Source organism: Macaca fascicularis, chromosome 1 (assembly GCF_037993035.2).
Source record: "Macaca fascicularis isolate 582-1 chromosome 1, T2T-MFA8v1.1".
Classification (NCBI taxonomy): Eukaryota; Metazoa; Chordata; class Mammalia; order Primates; family Cercopithecidae; genus Macaca; species Macaca fascicularis.
The window spans coordinates 213,801,872-213,816,610 of NC_088375.1; the positions used below are offsets into that span (position 1 = coordinate 213,801,872).

The 14,739-nt window shown below is 51.2% G+C and overlaps 1 protein-coding gene across 6 annotated transcripts in view; it reads left to right on the plus strand.

Annotated features, from left to right (window-relative positions):
* ECE1 (endothelin converting enzyme 1) overlaps positions 1 to 14,739 on the plus strand; it is a 133,578-nt gene that overhangs the window by 90,280 nt on the left and 28,559 nt on the right. For all 6 annotated transcript variants that reach the window (XM_045378906.2, XM_065528373.1, XM_065528381.1 and 3 more), the window contains 4 exons: positions 116 to 181; positions 1,511 to 1,702; positions 10,594 to 10,736; positions 13,120 to 13,234. In XM_045378906.2, coding sequence (XP_045234841.1) covers positions 116 to 181; positions 1,511 to 1,702; positions 10,594 to 10,736; positions 13,120 to 13,234 — 516 coding nt within the window. The remainder of the gene's footprint in view (positions 1 to 115; positions 182 to 1,510; positions 1,703 to 10,593; positions 10,737 to 13,119; positions 13,235 to 14,739) is intronic.

Here is a 14,739-nt window from a genome sequence, read left to right on the forward strand (position 1 = left end):
GGGGCCTGAGCTGGGTCTCTGCTGCCACGTACCAGCCATTCTCAGGGCAGGAGGCCATGCAGTGGAGACACGCATTGCAACACGAATTCCTTCTCATGCTTGCTTCTCCCGTCAGGTGGACCAGTCTGGCCTGGGCTTGCCCTCGAGAGACTATTACCTGAACAAAACTGAAAACGAGAAGGTAAGCGTACCTCTCCCCTCCCCAGCCCGCCTCCCAGGATGGTCCTTCCTGCTCAGTGTCTAGGGGAGCCCGGGGTGTCAGTGACGTGATGGGTGAAACAGGCAGACCCTGGCAGGGGAGGAACACCCCTAGGCTGGCTGTCACTCAGGCATTGTGGACACAAGGGGCAAGAGACAGGTATCATTTGTCCTGGCTCTAGAGAGAGGCAGAGGCAGCAATAACCTTTGTACATCACCTGTGACCCTCCCATTAACCCTGCAGATCCTGAGCTTCATTTGCCTCATCTGTCCAACAGGAATTAGTTTTGTCTGGCCTTTTACAGAAGAGGGAATCAGGCTCAGAGATGCTAAGTGATCTGCTCAAGGTCACATAGCCAGTAAATGACGAGCCTGAGATTCACATCCAGGTCCACGTGCTCCGAAGCCCACGGCTCTCCCTCGCCCTGGCCTGCCTCTTGTGGTGCTCTTGGGGCGATCTCGCCTGGAACTCACTCATCTGTCCTTTCATTCTTCCACCTGCATGTACTTGACCAAGCTGCCCACAGAGTGCCTGATGCTGGGGAGATGGTGGCAGACAAGGCCACCATAGCCTTCGTCCCATGGGGCCTGTGGTTTGGTCGGGGAGGCAGGTATCATTTAACTAAGGGAAAGGGGAGCTGAGAAAGTCTACTGTGGGGACTTAATTCAGATCCTGGAACACGGGTGGAGAGTGGTCAGAAAAGGTACATTCTAAGAATGGAAAGACAGCCCCAGGACAAGCCCTTTAAGACAGGGACCAGCCCAGGTGGGGACCTGTGAGATGAGCCAAGACTTTGGGCTTTCTCCTGGAGGCTGCAGGGAAGCAGCGGAGAGACACGGTCCCAAGATCATTCTGAATGCTTTGTCTCCCACGGTGTCTTTATTCCTTTTTTTTTTTTTTTGAGACGAAGTTTCTGCCGCCCAGGCTAGAGTGCCGTGGCATGATCTGGGCTCACTGCAACCTCCTCCTCCTGGGTTCAAGCGATTCTCCTGCCTCAGCCTCCTGAGTAGCTGGGATTATAGGCGCCCGCCACTATGCCCAGTTAATTTTTGTATTTTTAGTAGAGATGGGGTTTCACCATGTTGGCCAGGTTGGTCTCAAACTCCTGACCTCAGGTGATCCACCCACCTCAGCCTCCCAAAGTGCCGGGATTACAGGTGTGAGCCACCACACCTGGCCCTACGGGTGTCTTGGGGGCACTATGCAGTCCCCTGGCTCCCTGTGCCGGACTCAGTTGGCCAAGCCCCCCCAACCCTTGTCCAGTGGATAGTGAGGGGCAGCCACTGACAGTTTGGGGTATGGGCCCTGCAGGTGCTGACCGGATATCTGAACTACATGGTCCAGCTGGGGAAGCTGCTGGGCGGTGGGGACGAGGAGGCCATCCGGCCCCAGATGCAGCAGATCTTGGACTTTGAGACAGCACTGGCCAACATCACCATCCCACAGGAGAAGCGCCGCGACGAGGAGCTCATCTACCACAAAGTGACAGCGGCCGAGCTGCAGGTAACTTGAGCACTGGCTGCTAGGGAGGCTGGGGTGGCCACCAGGCTTCAGTCAGGGCCCTGGGCTGGCGACTTTTATACTCATTTCATCTAGTCCTTGAAACTACGTGACAAAGGAAGGATGGTGGTTATGCCCAGTCCACAGATGGGAAAACTGATGCTCAGAGAGGTCAAGTTACCTGCTGAAGGGCACACAGCTAGTAAGTGACTCCAAAATAGGCGCCTGGCCAACACCAGGTTGCTTCTCTGTAGTTAATAGTGTTTACTGGGAGACTCGGGGTCGTGACCACACCAGCTTACATTGACAGCGCCTTTCCAGTCTCTTCAGCACCAAGAGCCTCGAACCTGGTTACAGTGAGCACTTACTAAATGTGTGGTGTGAATTCCGTCATTACTCTTCCCTTTCCTGAGCCAGATCAAGGTCCAGAGGCTCCTAAGTGGCAGAAGAGCCAGCCAAATGACTCAGATTGGCTCACTGTACAACAGGGCGTTAGATCTGCAATGCTTTCTGTCACCCATTGGAGAAGCCAGATGTCCACTGGAGAAGCCCGACGTCCAGGGGCTCAGCCTCTGCCAAAGGCTGCCCTCTGGCAGCTGCTTGGTCCTTGAGGGTCTGGAGGGAATAGGTTGCTGGTTCCTTCTTTCCAGAGCATCAGCTGGCATTGCAGAGGGATCAGCAGAGTGGCCACCACTGATCTTCCTGTTTCTTGACATCACCCAGGAATGCGTGGCTAGGTCTTGCTTCTCTGCTGGCGTGGGGGCTCCCCCAGAGTGTCTTCTCCCTCCTTCCTTACCTTCTGACCAGCCAAATTCGACCTGTCCGTTCCTTCTACTTTCAGGAAGAACACTAGGTCCCTGCCCTTTTCCCTCCTCCATCTGACAGGTGTATATGGGGCCGCCTTGGGACAGCCAGCTAGAAACAACCCCGTCTAGGCTAGTGGGGGACACCAGCTAGAAACAACCCCGTCTCATTGCTGAGTGCTTTGGGCAAAAGCAGCGGGCCGTGGGAGCCAAGGGTGGGAAGTCAGGGAAGGCGAGTCTAATGATGGGTGAGCATTTCCAGGCCACTGGGTGTCCCAGGCGGAGGTGCAAGCCATGCTAGGGCCTGCAATGAGGGTCAGGGGAGCCTGGCCTCCTGCTGGTGCTGACTGCCCTTCAGCTCCCAGAGAAACTGGCCTGAGGCTGAGTGGTGCTGCATGGGCCCGGATGGAGATCAGCAGCTGCTGTTAGATACCATCTGGCATTATTTTCCTGCTCTGAAGCCAGGAGGCTGAGGGTGATGTTGTTTGTGCATTATAATTTGGTTTGTTCCAGCCCGGTTCTCAGCCTGAGGGGCCCCCCAATGCCTCAGCCCCCTACTGTGGCCATGATGCCAACTGTCTGTGCCAGGAATAGCGGAGAAGGCACAGGAGCCCTGAACACATCAGCCCAGCATGACCACCAGGTTCCCCCCAGGCTTCCTATCACCATTGCTTCTGCTCCCTTCTTCCAAGCAAAGGAAGAAAGACCTTTTTCCCTCCCAGTTGCACAGCTGCCAAGGTGGGGGAGTTTAGCAGACGCAGCAGCTTGCAGTACACAAGCCCTGGGCTTAGATTCAGAGGACTGTAAGCCCCTTGGAGCTGTAAGTGCTGGAGTATAGGCATGAACCACCACGCCTGGCCAAACAGCCTCTGTGTTCTAAGTACCCAAAGTTCAATTAAGATCTTTAGGAAATATATGGTTTCTCTCCTTATGTTTTTACAGATATTTCTGATTAAATTCTAATGTGAATTTGGCTGCCTTCCTTGTAAAATGGGCTTGGCTCATCCACTCACCCCTGCTGTGTGCCAGAACACAAATGAGACATAGCCCTTGTCCTCACAAGGGACTGTGGTTCTTTTTTTTTTCTTTTTTTTTGAGACAAAGTCTCGCTTTGTCGCCCAGGATGGAGTGCAGTGGCATGATCTCAGCTCACTGCAACCTCTGCCTTCTGAGTTCAAGCCATTCTCCTGTCTCAGCCTCCCGAGTAGCTGGAATTACAGGCAGGCACCACCGCGCCCGGCTAATTTTTGTATTTTTAGTAGAGACGGGGTTTCACCATGTTGGTCAGACTGGTCTCGAACTCCTGACTTCATGATCCTCTCGCCTTGGCCTCCCAAAGTACGGGGATTACAGGCATGAGCCACCGCACCCGGCCTGTGGTTCTTTTTTTTTTTTTTTTTTTTTTTTTTTTTGAGACGGAGTCTCGCTCTGTCGCCCAAGCTGGAGTGCAGTGGCCGGATCTCAGCTCACTGCAAGCTCCGCCGCCCGAGTTTACACCATTCTCCTGCCTCAGCCTCCCGAGTAGCTGGGACTACAGGCGCCTGCCACCTCGCCCGGCTAGTTTTTTGTATTTTTTAGTAGAGACGGGGTTTCACCGTGTTAGCCAGGATGGTCTCGATCTCCTGACCTCGTGATCCGCCCGTCTCGGCCTCCCAAAGTGCTGGGATTACAGGCGCCCGGCCAAGCCTGTGGTTCTTAACTTTAAGTCACGGAGTCCTTTGAGAACAGATAAAAAACCATGGACTGTCTCCCAGAAAAAATGGGCATATATACATATGTTTAAAATTATGTCTGACATTTGCCGGGCGCGGTGGCTCACGCCTGTAATCCCAGCACTTTGGGAGGCCGAGGCGGGCGGATCACAAGGTCAGGAGATCGAGACCACGGTGAAACCCCGTCTCTACTAAAAATACAAAAAATTAGCCGGGCGCGGTTGTGGGCGCCTGTAGTCCCAGCTACTCGGGAGGCTGAGGCAGGAGAATGGCGTGAACCCAGGAGGCGGAGCTTGCAGTGAGCCGAGATCGCGCCACTGCACTCCAGCCTGGGCGACAGAGCCAGACTCCGTCTCAAAAAAAAAAAAAAAAAAAAATTATGTCTGACATTTAAAGACGCCCTGGCCGGGCATGGTGGCTCAGGCCTGTAATCCCAGCACTTTGGGAGTCCGAGGCAGGTGGATCACCTGAGGTCAGGAGTTCAAGACCAGCCTGACTAATATGGTAACACCTCGTCTCTACTAAAAATACAAAAATTAGCCAGGTGTGGCGGTGTGCACCAGTAGTCCCAGCTACTCGGAGGTTGAGGCAGAAGAATCACTTGAACCCGGAAGGTGGAGGTTGCATTGAGCCAGGATCACACCACTGCACTCTAGCCTGGGTGACAGAGTGAGACTCTGTCTCAAAGAAATAAAATAAAAAATAAAGAAGTCCTGGCCCCCTGAAGCGTGTGTTCTAAGTAAGAATCTCTTCCTGGCCTGCCACAGGGTTGTGGGAGAATAAGTTGAGGCAAAGGATGAGATTTCATTCAGTAAACTCATTTGCACAGCCCAGTACAAGTATAACACGTTATATTCATTATTATGGTTATTATTCCTTTGTTATTAGCAATGTCACTCAGGTCCCCAGCACTAAATCAATTTGATTCATTCTACTCTGGGACAGAGAATGTCTTGTTCCCTGGTGTCTGGAAATGTGGTTTTCTTCCCATACTCCAGGTAACTTAGGGTAAAGCACGCCAGGCTTCACAGTGTGGTTCTAGGCTAGCCCTACTGGGGTACAGAATGGTTCCAGGCTAGTCCCCAGCAGAATCTGAACTCAGAGCTGTGAATCAGACACTTCCATTACTTCTGGGGGCCTGAGGACCTTCCCCTTCCTTTCTAGGACCCTCACGCCAAAGGCTGTTTGGGCCTGAGCCGCATTTTCTACCCGTTTCTCCCACTGAGATGAAGCTGAGAAGCATTCTTCTCTCCCAGTTTCAAACCTATTTGATTTGGTTGGTTTGTGACCCACAGTACTCCTTGGCTGCAGGTGTGGAAAATGGAGCTCATTGGTGTGCCCCAGAGGGTGTGAGTCACAAGTAGAATGTCCTAGTCGGTTAAAAAAGCCATCTCCATGGAGATGGAGCTAGGCACATGTGTTTAAGATAGGAGTTCGCTAAAGCAGTCAGGATGGAAAATGTGAAAATCCTGGTAGTCAACACATCTTATCTCACAGTCATGGGAACTTCCCTGCACAGAACACCTGCATTCCCTAAAGGGCCAGGGTTGTGTTGAGGAGTACACAGGGATTTCTCACCATCTTATATCTGTACCTTGATCAGAGAGTTCCAGTTGTCTGCAGTTTATGAAGCTCTCGTTCACTGTGTAAACACTGACAGTTTGTAAACTTGTCGATTTTCCCAAGGACTTTGCCAGCAGGTCATGCAGTCAGGTGGTTCTAATGGTGGAGCCCTGTTTGAAGATCTCACAAGCACAGCTCCAATTTTTGTAGTCATAGAAATGTTAAAGATTAGCCTCAGAGGTTACCTGCCTAAGGGCCTCCTGCCAGGAGGACGGCAGACAGGACAAGGTAGAAAGAAAAGAAACTCAGGGTTATTGGGCAAGCAGGTACAAGAGGCACAGATCCATCAGCTCTGGGAGGGGAGGCTGTTGTCTGCATTTTAGAGAAAGAATGGAAAAAGGCTGGAGGTCCCAGAGCTGGTGCCTCCTGGGGACGCTGATCCAGGTCTGTTCATTCTTAGCCCAGGGCTCTTCCCAGCTCACCTAGCTGCCAGGCAGGCAGGGATGCACCGGGACCCCCGGCCCCCAAGTCCACTGCACCGCAGGTATTTTCTTCCCAGCTCCGCAGGTATTTTACCATCAGCCATGGGGGGAAGAGTTACCCAGAAACTGAGAGCCAGTTGTTAACTGTTTTGTTTTTGTTTTTGTTTTGAGACAGAGCTTCGCCCTGTTGCCCAGGCTGGAGTGCAATGGAGTGATGTTGGCTCACTGCAACCTCTGCCTCCCAGGCTCAAGTAATTCTCATGCCTCAGCCTCCCAAGTAGCTGGGATTACAGGTGTGCACCCCCACACCTGGTGGCTAATTTTTTTATATTTTTAGTAGAGACTGGGTTTCACCATGCTGGCCAGGCTGGTCTTGAACTCCTGGCCTCAGGTGATTCTCCTGCCTCGGCCACTGAAAGTGCTGGGATTACAGGCATGAGCCACCGCGCCTGGTGCAGTTATTAACTGCGTTACCAGCACACCACTGCCTTCAGGACCTGCCTTCCTCACAAATTCACCTGTCCTTTGAGGTCCTTGTTCCCCAGGAACTGAGTTGCCCTTTTAAACCCAAAGAGATGAGTGAACCTGGGTTTTAGACCTCCACAGTGGCTAGTTAACTATGTGACCTCAGGACAGTCACCTTACCCCATCTGCAAATTCAGCATCTGTTAAGTGGGGGTTTATGGCTACCTCTCTCACAGGGGGTGTCATCGGTATTTACCAATGGGCTATAGACTGGTCTTAAGTTGCAGATCAATTTTACTTTATTGATTGATTTTTCCACATGAAGGCCATATGTGGAACCTCTCTCACCTCCTTTGTCTTGCATTTTGTCCTTTTTCAAGAAAATAAAAGAGAATTTGGAATTGGGCAGGCCAAGGAACATACATGGGAGACCCTGAGCAAAGAGTAATGGCCAACATTGATGGATTGCTTGCCAAATGCCAGACATACCCTTCTAAGTGATTGACATGTACAGGCATTTTTGCTATAGCAGTATATGTAGTTCCTTGTGTTCTGTAAAATCATACACTAGAAATAGCAGTACAGGTAGAGAAAATAGAACAAGAGCAGAACAAAAGTTAGGCAACTTTACTTGAGGATATTGTGCTAAGCGAAATAAGCCAATCACAAAAGGACAAATGCTGCCTGATTCTACTTCTGTGAGGTACCTAGAGTAGGCAAGTTCATAGAGACAGAAAGTAGAATGGTAGTTTCCAGGGGTGGGGTTTGGAGCCAGTGGGAAGTTATTGCCTAATGGGTAGAGTCTCACATTTGCAAGATGAAATCTGTGGGGCCAGACGTGGTGGCTCACGCCTGTAATCCCCTCACTTTGGGAGGCCCAGACAGGTGGATCACCAGAGTTCAGGAGTTTGAGACCAGCCTGAGAACAATATGGTGAAACCCCATCTCTACTAAAAATAAAATTAAAGAGAAAAATTAGCCAAGGGTGGTGGCGTGTGCCTGTAGTCCCAGCTACTTGGGAGGCTGGGACAGGAGAATCGCTTGAACCCGGGAGGCAGAGGTTGCAGTGAGCTGAGATTGCACCACTGCACTCCAGCATGGGCGACAGAGCAAGATTCTGTCTCAAAACAAAATAAATAATAATAAAAAAAAAAAACAGTCCGTGGTTGGATAGTGGTGGTGATGGTAGCACAGCAGTGTGAATGGACTCAATGCCCCTGAACTGTGCTTTTTTTTTTTTTTTTTTTCTGAGGCAGGGTTTCATTCTGTCAACCAGGCTGAAGTGTAGTGGTATGATTTCAGCTCACTGCAGCCTCGACCTCCCAGGCTCAAGCAATTCTCCCACCTGGGACTGCAGGCACAGGCCCCCATGCCTAGCTGATTTTTAATTTTTTTTTTGTAAAGATGGGGTCTTGCCATGTTGTCCATGCTGGTCTTGAACTCCTGGGCTCAAGCGATCTGCCCACCTCAGTCTCCCAAAGTGCTGAGGTTACAGGCATGAACCAATGCATCTGGTCTTGAACTGTGCTCTTAAACATGGTGAAGATGGTGAATTTTATGTTATATGTGTTTTAACACAATTTTTTTTTTTTTGAGACGGAGTCTCACTCTGTTGCCCAGGCTGGAGTGCAGTGGCGTGATCTGGGCTCACTACAACCTCCGCCTCCTGGGTTCAAGCGATTCTCCTGCCTCAGCCTCCCGAGTAGCTGGGACTACAGGCATGTACCATCACGGCTGGCTAATGTTTGTGGTTTTGGTAGAGACAGGGTTTCACCATGTTGTCCAGGCTGGTCTCAAACTCCTGACTTCAGGTGATCTACTGGCCTCCGCCTTCCAAAGTGTACCACAATCTTTTTTTTTTAAGTTGTGCAACTTTGTAACCAGAATCCTAACAAAACAATAATTGGAACCTTAAGGAGTACCTCAGCATGGCTGGAGGCTGCCTTGGGGAAAGTGCCAGCTGGGAAGTGCTAGCTGTGGACACCAAGACCCTGCAGATAAGACAGGGAGCTCTGGCCTAGCACAGTGGCTCAAAGTGCTGGTAATCCCAGCACTTTGGAAGGCCAAGGCAAGTGGATCCTGAAGTCAGGAGTTCGAGACCAGCCTGACCAACATGGTGAAACCCCGTCTCTACTAAAACTACAAAAATTAGCCAGGCATGGTGGCACGTGCCTGTAATCCCAGCTACTCAGGAGGCTGAGGCAGGAGAATCACTTGAACCCAGGAGGCAGAGGTTGCGGTGAGCTGAGATTATGCCACTGCGTTCCAGCCTGGGTGTCAGAGTGAGACTCCGTCTCAAAAAAAAAAAAGACAGGGAGCTCTGAGCAAGCGCCTTTAGGGTCACAGAGAAAGTGCAACCTGCTGGAGGCTGAGAGTTACAGGTCTGGAAGGAGCTTCTGTGAGGAGAGGAAGCCCCAGGCGCAAGGGCTTATTTTTCAGTCATCTTAAAAGAGCGGACCAGGCTGGGCACGGTGGCTCATGCCTGTAATCCCAGCACTTTGGGAGGCTAAGGCAGGCAGGTCACTTGAGGTCAGTAGTTCAAGACCAGCCTGGCCAAGATGGCAAAACCCTGTCTCTACTAAAAATACAAAAATTAAGCAGGCATGGTGGTGGGTGCCTGTTGTAATTCCAGCTACTCAGGAAGCTGAAACAGGAGAATCATTTGAACCCTGGAGGCAGAGGTTACAGTGAGCCGAGATGGCACCACAGCACTCCAGCCTGGCGAAAGAGAGAGACTCCGTCTCAAAAAAAAAAAAAAAAAAGTAGGCTGGGCGCAGTGACTCACACCTGTAATCCCAGCAATTTGGGAGGCTGAGATGGGCAGATCACAAGGTGAGGAGATTGAGACCATCCTGGCTAACACGGTGAAACCCCATCTCTACTAAAAATATAAAAAATTAGCCGGGCATGGTGGGGGGCGCCTGTAGTCCCAGCTACTCAGGAGGCTGAGGCAGGAGAATGGCGTGAACCCGGGAGGCGGAGCTTGCAGTGAGCCGAGATCATGCCACTGCACTCCAGCCTGGGCGACTAAGCAAGACTCTGTCTCAAAAAAAAAAAAGAAAAGGTAGAGCTGACCAGCCTGCTGTGTGCATCAGCTGAGCTGAGGGCTTTTCCTTTCTTGCTGAAGGTTGGCGTTCAACCCTTCCCAATCCCATGCCTGAGAAACATCACCTTCAGACCAATGCAGCTCACACGTTATCCTGCTGTCATCCTGAATTTACCAATCATGTGGAAGCTCACTGATGTTACAGAAGCCCATGTTGAATAGAACAGACAGCATAAGCTTGGTCAGTCCTCACAAATGCCTCAGTGAAGTGGATTCTGTTATTGTGGTGATCCCACTTTTCAGACAAGATCCTGAGGCCCAGAAGGGTTCATTAACTTACCCAGGGTTATACAGCTAGCAAGGAAGAGAGCTAGAAGATGAGCCCAGGCAGTTTGGCTGCAGATTCTACATGCTCAACTGTTTCAGGCCTGTCTGAAGCTCAGTCTCTTCATCCATGAAGCAGGGATAATAGTGCCTACTGCTTGGACTCTCGCGAGGACCGGTTGGAATCGTGTGCATGAATCATTTGCCACGGCTCCTGGCACACAGGAGACGCTTGCTGAATGGTAGCGGTAGCTGCTGCATCTTCTCATTCCATCCTCGTTGCATTTCGAGTTAAATTTTGGTGTTGGACTCCTTAGAATTCTACCTACAGCATCTCTGACAAAAGTCCTCCAGGCTCTGCTTGACTCTCTGCCCAGTGCACTGTCAGATGGTGCCAAGCCCAAGCTCTTTCCTTTGTTTCCTGTAGAAGCCCGTCCTGGAGACCTGGGCTATGAGGAGAAGCAGCCCCACAGGGTCACATTGTCCTTTTCCCTTGCAGACCTTGGCACCCGCCATCAACTGGTTACCTTTTCTCAACACCATCTTCTACCCCGTGGAGATCAACGAATCCGAGCCTATTGTGGTCTATGACAAGGAATACCTTGAGCAGGTCTCCACTCTCATCAACAACACCGACAAATGGTAAGGGAACCCCCAGTGGCCTGGGCCATGCCTCTCACAGGCAGCCCTCTTCTTGAGCAGGCTGGGCAGGGGTGGGGATGACAGTCTGACTCAGGAGAGTGGGACCTGGGCGGGCTTTTATGAGAGGCAGCAGGACATCCTGGTTACGGCTGCAGGTTTAAATCCCAGCCTCTTTCCAACTACTAGCTTTGTAGCCTTGGGCAAATTTCTTACTCTTTCTTAAGTTCATTCTCCTCCTCCATAAAATGGGGATACAAATAGCACCTGTGGCCGGGCACAAACACCCGTAATTGCGGGACTTTGGGAGACCAAGGCAGGAGGATCACTTGAGTCCCGGAGTTCAAGACCAGCCTGGGTAACATGGCAAGACAGTGTCTCTACAAATAGCCAGACATGGTGTCGCATGCCTGTCATTCCAGCTACTCGAGAGGGAGGCTGAATGGAAGGATCGCTTGAGCTCACGAGGCAGAGGTTGTAGTGAGCTGTGATTGCACTGTTGCACTCCCGCTTGGGAAACAGAGTAAAACCCTGTCTCAAACAGAAAAACCTAGCACCTACCATTTAGGGGTGATGTGAGAATCAAGTGAAACAATCCATATGAGGTGATTTAATACAGTCCCTAGCATGTAATGGGACTCAGTAAATGTTGGCTATTATTTTTAGTTAATACTTATGATTTTCTTTTTTTTCTTTTTTTTTTTCTTTTTTTTTTTTTTGAGATGGAGTCTCACTCTGTCAGCCAGGCTGCAGTGCAGTGGTGCGATCTCGGCTCACTGCAACCTCCGCCTCCCAGGTTTAAATGATTCTCCTGCCTCGGCCTCCCAAACAGCTGGAATTAGAGGTGCCTGCCACCACGCCAGCTAATGTTTGTATTTTTAGTAGAGATGGGGTTTCACCATGTTGGCCAGGGTGGTCCCTAACTCCTGACCTCAAGTGACCTGCCCGCCTCAGCCTCCCAAAGTGCTGGGATTGCAGGCATAAGCCACCACCACCCAGCAGTACTTAGAATTTTTTTTTTTTTTTTTGAGATGGGGTCTTGCTCTGTCCCCCAGGCTGGAGTGCGCCTCCTGGGTTTACGGCATTCTCCTGCCTCAGCCTCCTGAGTAGCTGGGACTACAGGCGCCTGCCACCTCGCCCGGCTAGTTTTTTGTATTTTTAGTAGAGATGGGATTTCACCATGTTAGCCAGGATGGTCTCAATCTCCTGACCTCGTGATCCGCCCGTCTCAGCCTCCCAAAGTGCTGGGATTACAGGCTTGAGCCACCGCGCCTGGCCAGAATTTTTTTAAATTTTTTTTGAAAACTACCAAAAACATAGGAAAAAAAAAATTATTTTATTTAACTTATTTTTTTCCTAACTCCCCAAACTTGTTAAAATTTTTTTAATGAGTTGGGGGTCTCATTATGTTGCCTAGGCTGGTCTCAAACTCCTGGGCTCAGGCAATCCTCCCACCTTGGCCTCTCAAAGTGCTAAGATTACAGGCATGAGCCACCTCACCAGGCTCTGAAAAAATTTTAAATGACTCCTGTTGATCTTGTGGTGTGTGTGTGTGTGTGTATATGTAGAGAGAAAGCATGGGGGAGGGCAGAAGAGAGGAGGGAAAGAGAGATGGATTTTCTAATATGTGGCCTTTTTTTCCCATTATCATCACTAAATGTCTAGTCTCCTTTTCCCTTGACCTGTATCCTGAACATTTTCCCCCTCGTCATCTCAAAACCTCTGCAACCATCATTGTTCATGGCTGCATAGTATTTTGTCATGTACAAATACAGTTCTTTACTTCCTCCTTCTCATTGTCGGGCATTTTGGTTGATTCTGATTAGAGGTTAGATGTTCACTACAGTCCCAAGGTGACTTCTTAGCAATGGTGGCAGCAGCCACAGATAGGTTCCCTGTGCGCTGGGGGTGGGGCAGTGGGAGCTGTCATCGTGGAAACCTTGGCCTGGCTGGGCTGTGTTTCTTTTCCTACCCCTCCTATTCTTAGCCTGTCTGGCCTTCTGGCTGGGGCACCTCCAAGCTGTAGAAGTGGTAGTCACCTCTCCATCCCAGCCCTGTAGCATACACCATTGGGGTGGATCTCCATGCTGGGGCTTCATAGCTTCCAGACAGAGCAGCTAGGCAACAAGCATTTATTGAGTACCTGTGGTATATAAGTGATTGCACTAAACACTGAGGCGTTTCCTATAGTAGAAGACCCAGGCCTTTCCCTTGAAGAGCTTACATTGCACGTGTTAGGGAGCAGTAACCCACCAAGCCTGGGCAGGCTGGAAGGGGCCTGGGGTCACAGGCCGAGTTTGAGAGCCCCCTAGGGGCTAGCGGGGGAAGGGCCACGATGCTCCCTGCCTAGGCGCCCCTGAGTCTCTCTGGCCTCCTCTCCCCGCAGCCTGCTTAACAACTACATGATTTGGAACCTGGTGCGGAAAACAAGCTCCTTCCTCGACCAGCGCTTTCAGGACGCCGATGAGAAGTTCATGGAAGTCATGTACGGGACCAAGAAGGTGAGCCTGCTACTGTGTATGCCTGAATATGGGCTGAGCGCCTACTTGATGTCCAGGCGTCTGTGGGAGCACGGGAAGGGACCTTAGCCAGCTGGGCGTGGGCAGAAGCTTCCAGAAGGAGTGATTATGCCAAGTAAAGGGTAAAGAGGAGTCCTAGCCACTTAGCCAATTTATAGCCAAAAGTAGTTGCCAGTAGTGATGATAGATGCTCTCCTTGAACAACTTGTGATCCTCACAATGCCTGTGCGGTGGGTACTATTATTATCCCCACTTTGCACAGGGGACCCCCAATAGTATTACTTTTTCCCCAGAAATGTAAAACACAGAACAGTGCCTGGTTCTTGGAAGCACCACGCGACTGTTCAGTGTTTCTGTTTTCCTCCCAGTTTGTAGTCTGGGAAACCCCAGGCCAGGTGGGCTCTACCTGCCGTCAGATGCCCCCCCACCAGGACCCCTGAGGGTCCATTCTTCTAGAGGCTTCAGGGACCTTCCCTGCCCTCTCACAGGGGAACCTAGCCCCAGTGGAAAGTTTCACAGCCACTTCTACCTTCTCCCCAAGGAAGTATGTGTCACCCCTCTCACTCATGCAGCCAACTAATAGTTACTCATTGAACTTCTGCCACCATATGCCAGGCTCTGAGCCCAGTATGGGAATACTGAGACAGGTGAGCTGGGGTCTGTACCCCAAGAGCCCACACCGTCTGAGGGAGGTGATAGGAACTGACCAGTTCTCATATGTGCTGATGGGGTACATCAAGCCCGGGTCCCAGAGAGCGGCTGGAAGAGGCCCCAGCTGCAGAGCAGTAGAGGCTGGTATGCCCAGCTCACCTGGCACACCTTCCCCAACCCAGATAGCAGCTAGCAAGACCCTAGGAATCCTCCCCAGAGAGCAGGCAGAGCTGACTCCAGCTGGACCCCACCCCTGCAACCCTTCCCAGAGTCCAGTCCAGATGAGGATTGGCAGAGAATGGCAGGATGTGGGCTCCTGCTTTGAGCCCTGGAATGTATCCCACACGTCCTCTCTCCCGTCCCCATGCAAACCTACCTCTGGCAGCAAGGGGACTGAGGGAGAGGGCAGCTGGGAACAAGCCCCATTTCTAACCAGAGGCGCTTCCGAGGGCACCACCAGACCTTGGCCACAAGAGCCATGCTGTCCTGCAGAGGGCAAAGTGGGAACAGGGGTTTGCTGCCCTGCCCGGCCATCTCGCCTTCCTGCTCGTCGTGCATCTACCTTGGACTGGCCCTGGGTAGAGATGTGGCCATAGCCGGGATTCTGTTCCTTGCAGAACTTGGCCTCCCAGGGGACTTTCTACAGAGAGGTTTGATCAGGACCCAGGATGACGGTTCCAGAGATTGTTCTGTCTGTGGAACATACACCCACATCATCTCTCACCTTCCCAGGTTACAGATGACGAAACAGGCTCAGGGAGGTGAAGGGACTTTCTTAGTCACCCAGCAAGAAAGCAGCAGGGGCCTGGTATGGTGGCTCACGTTTGTAATGCCAA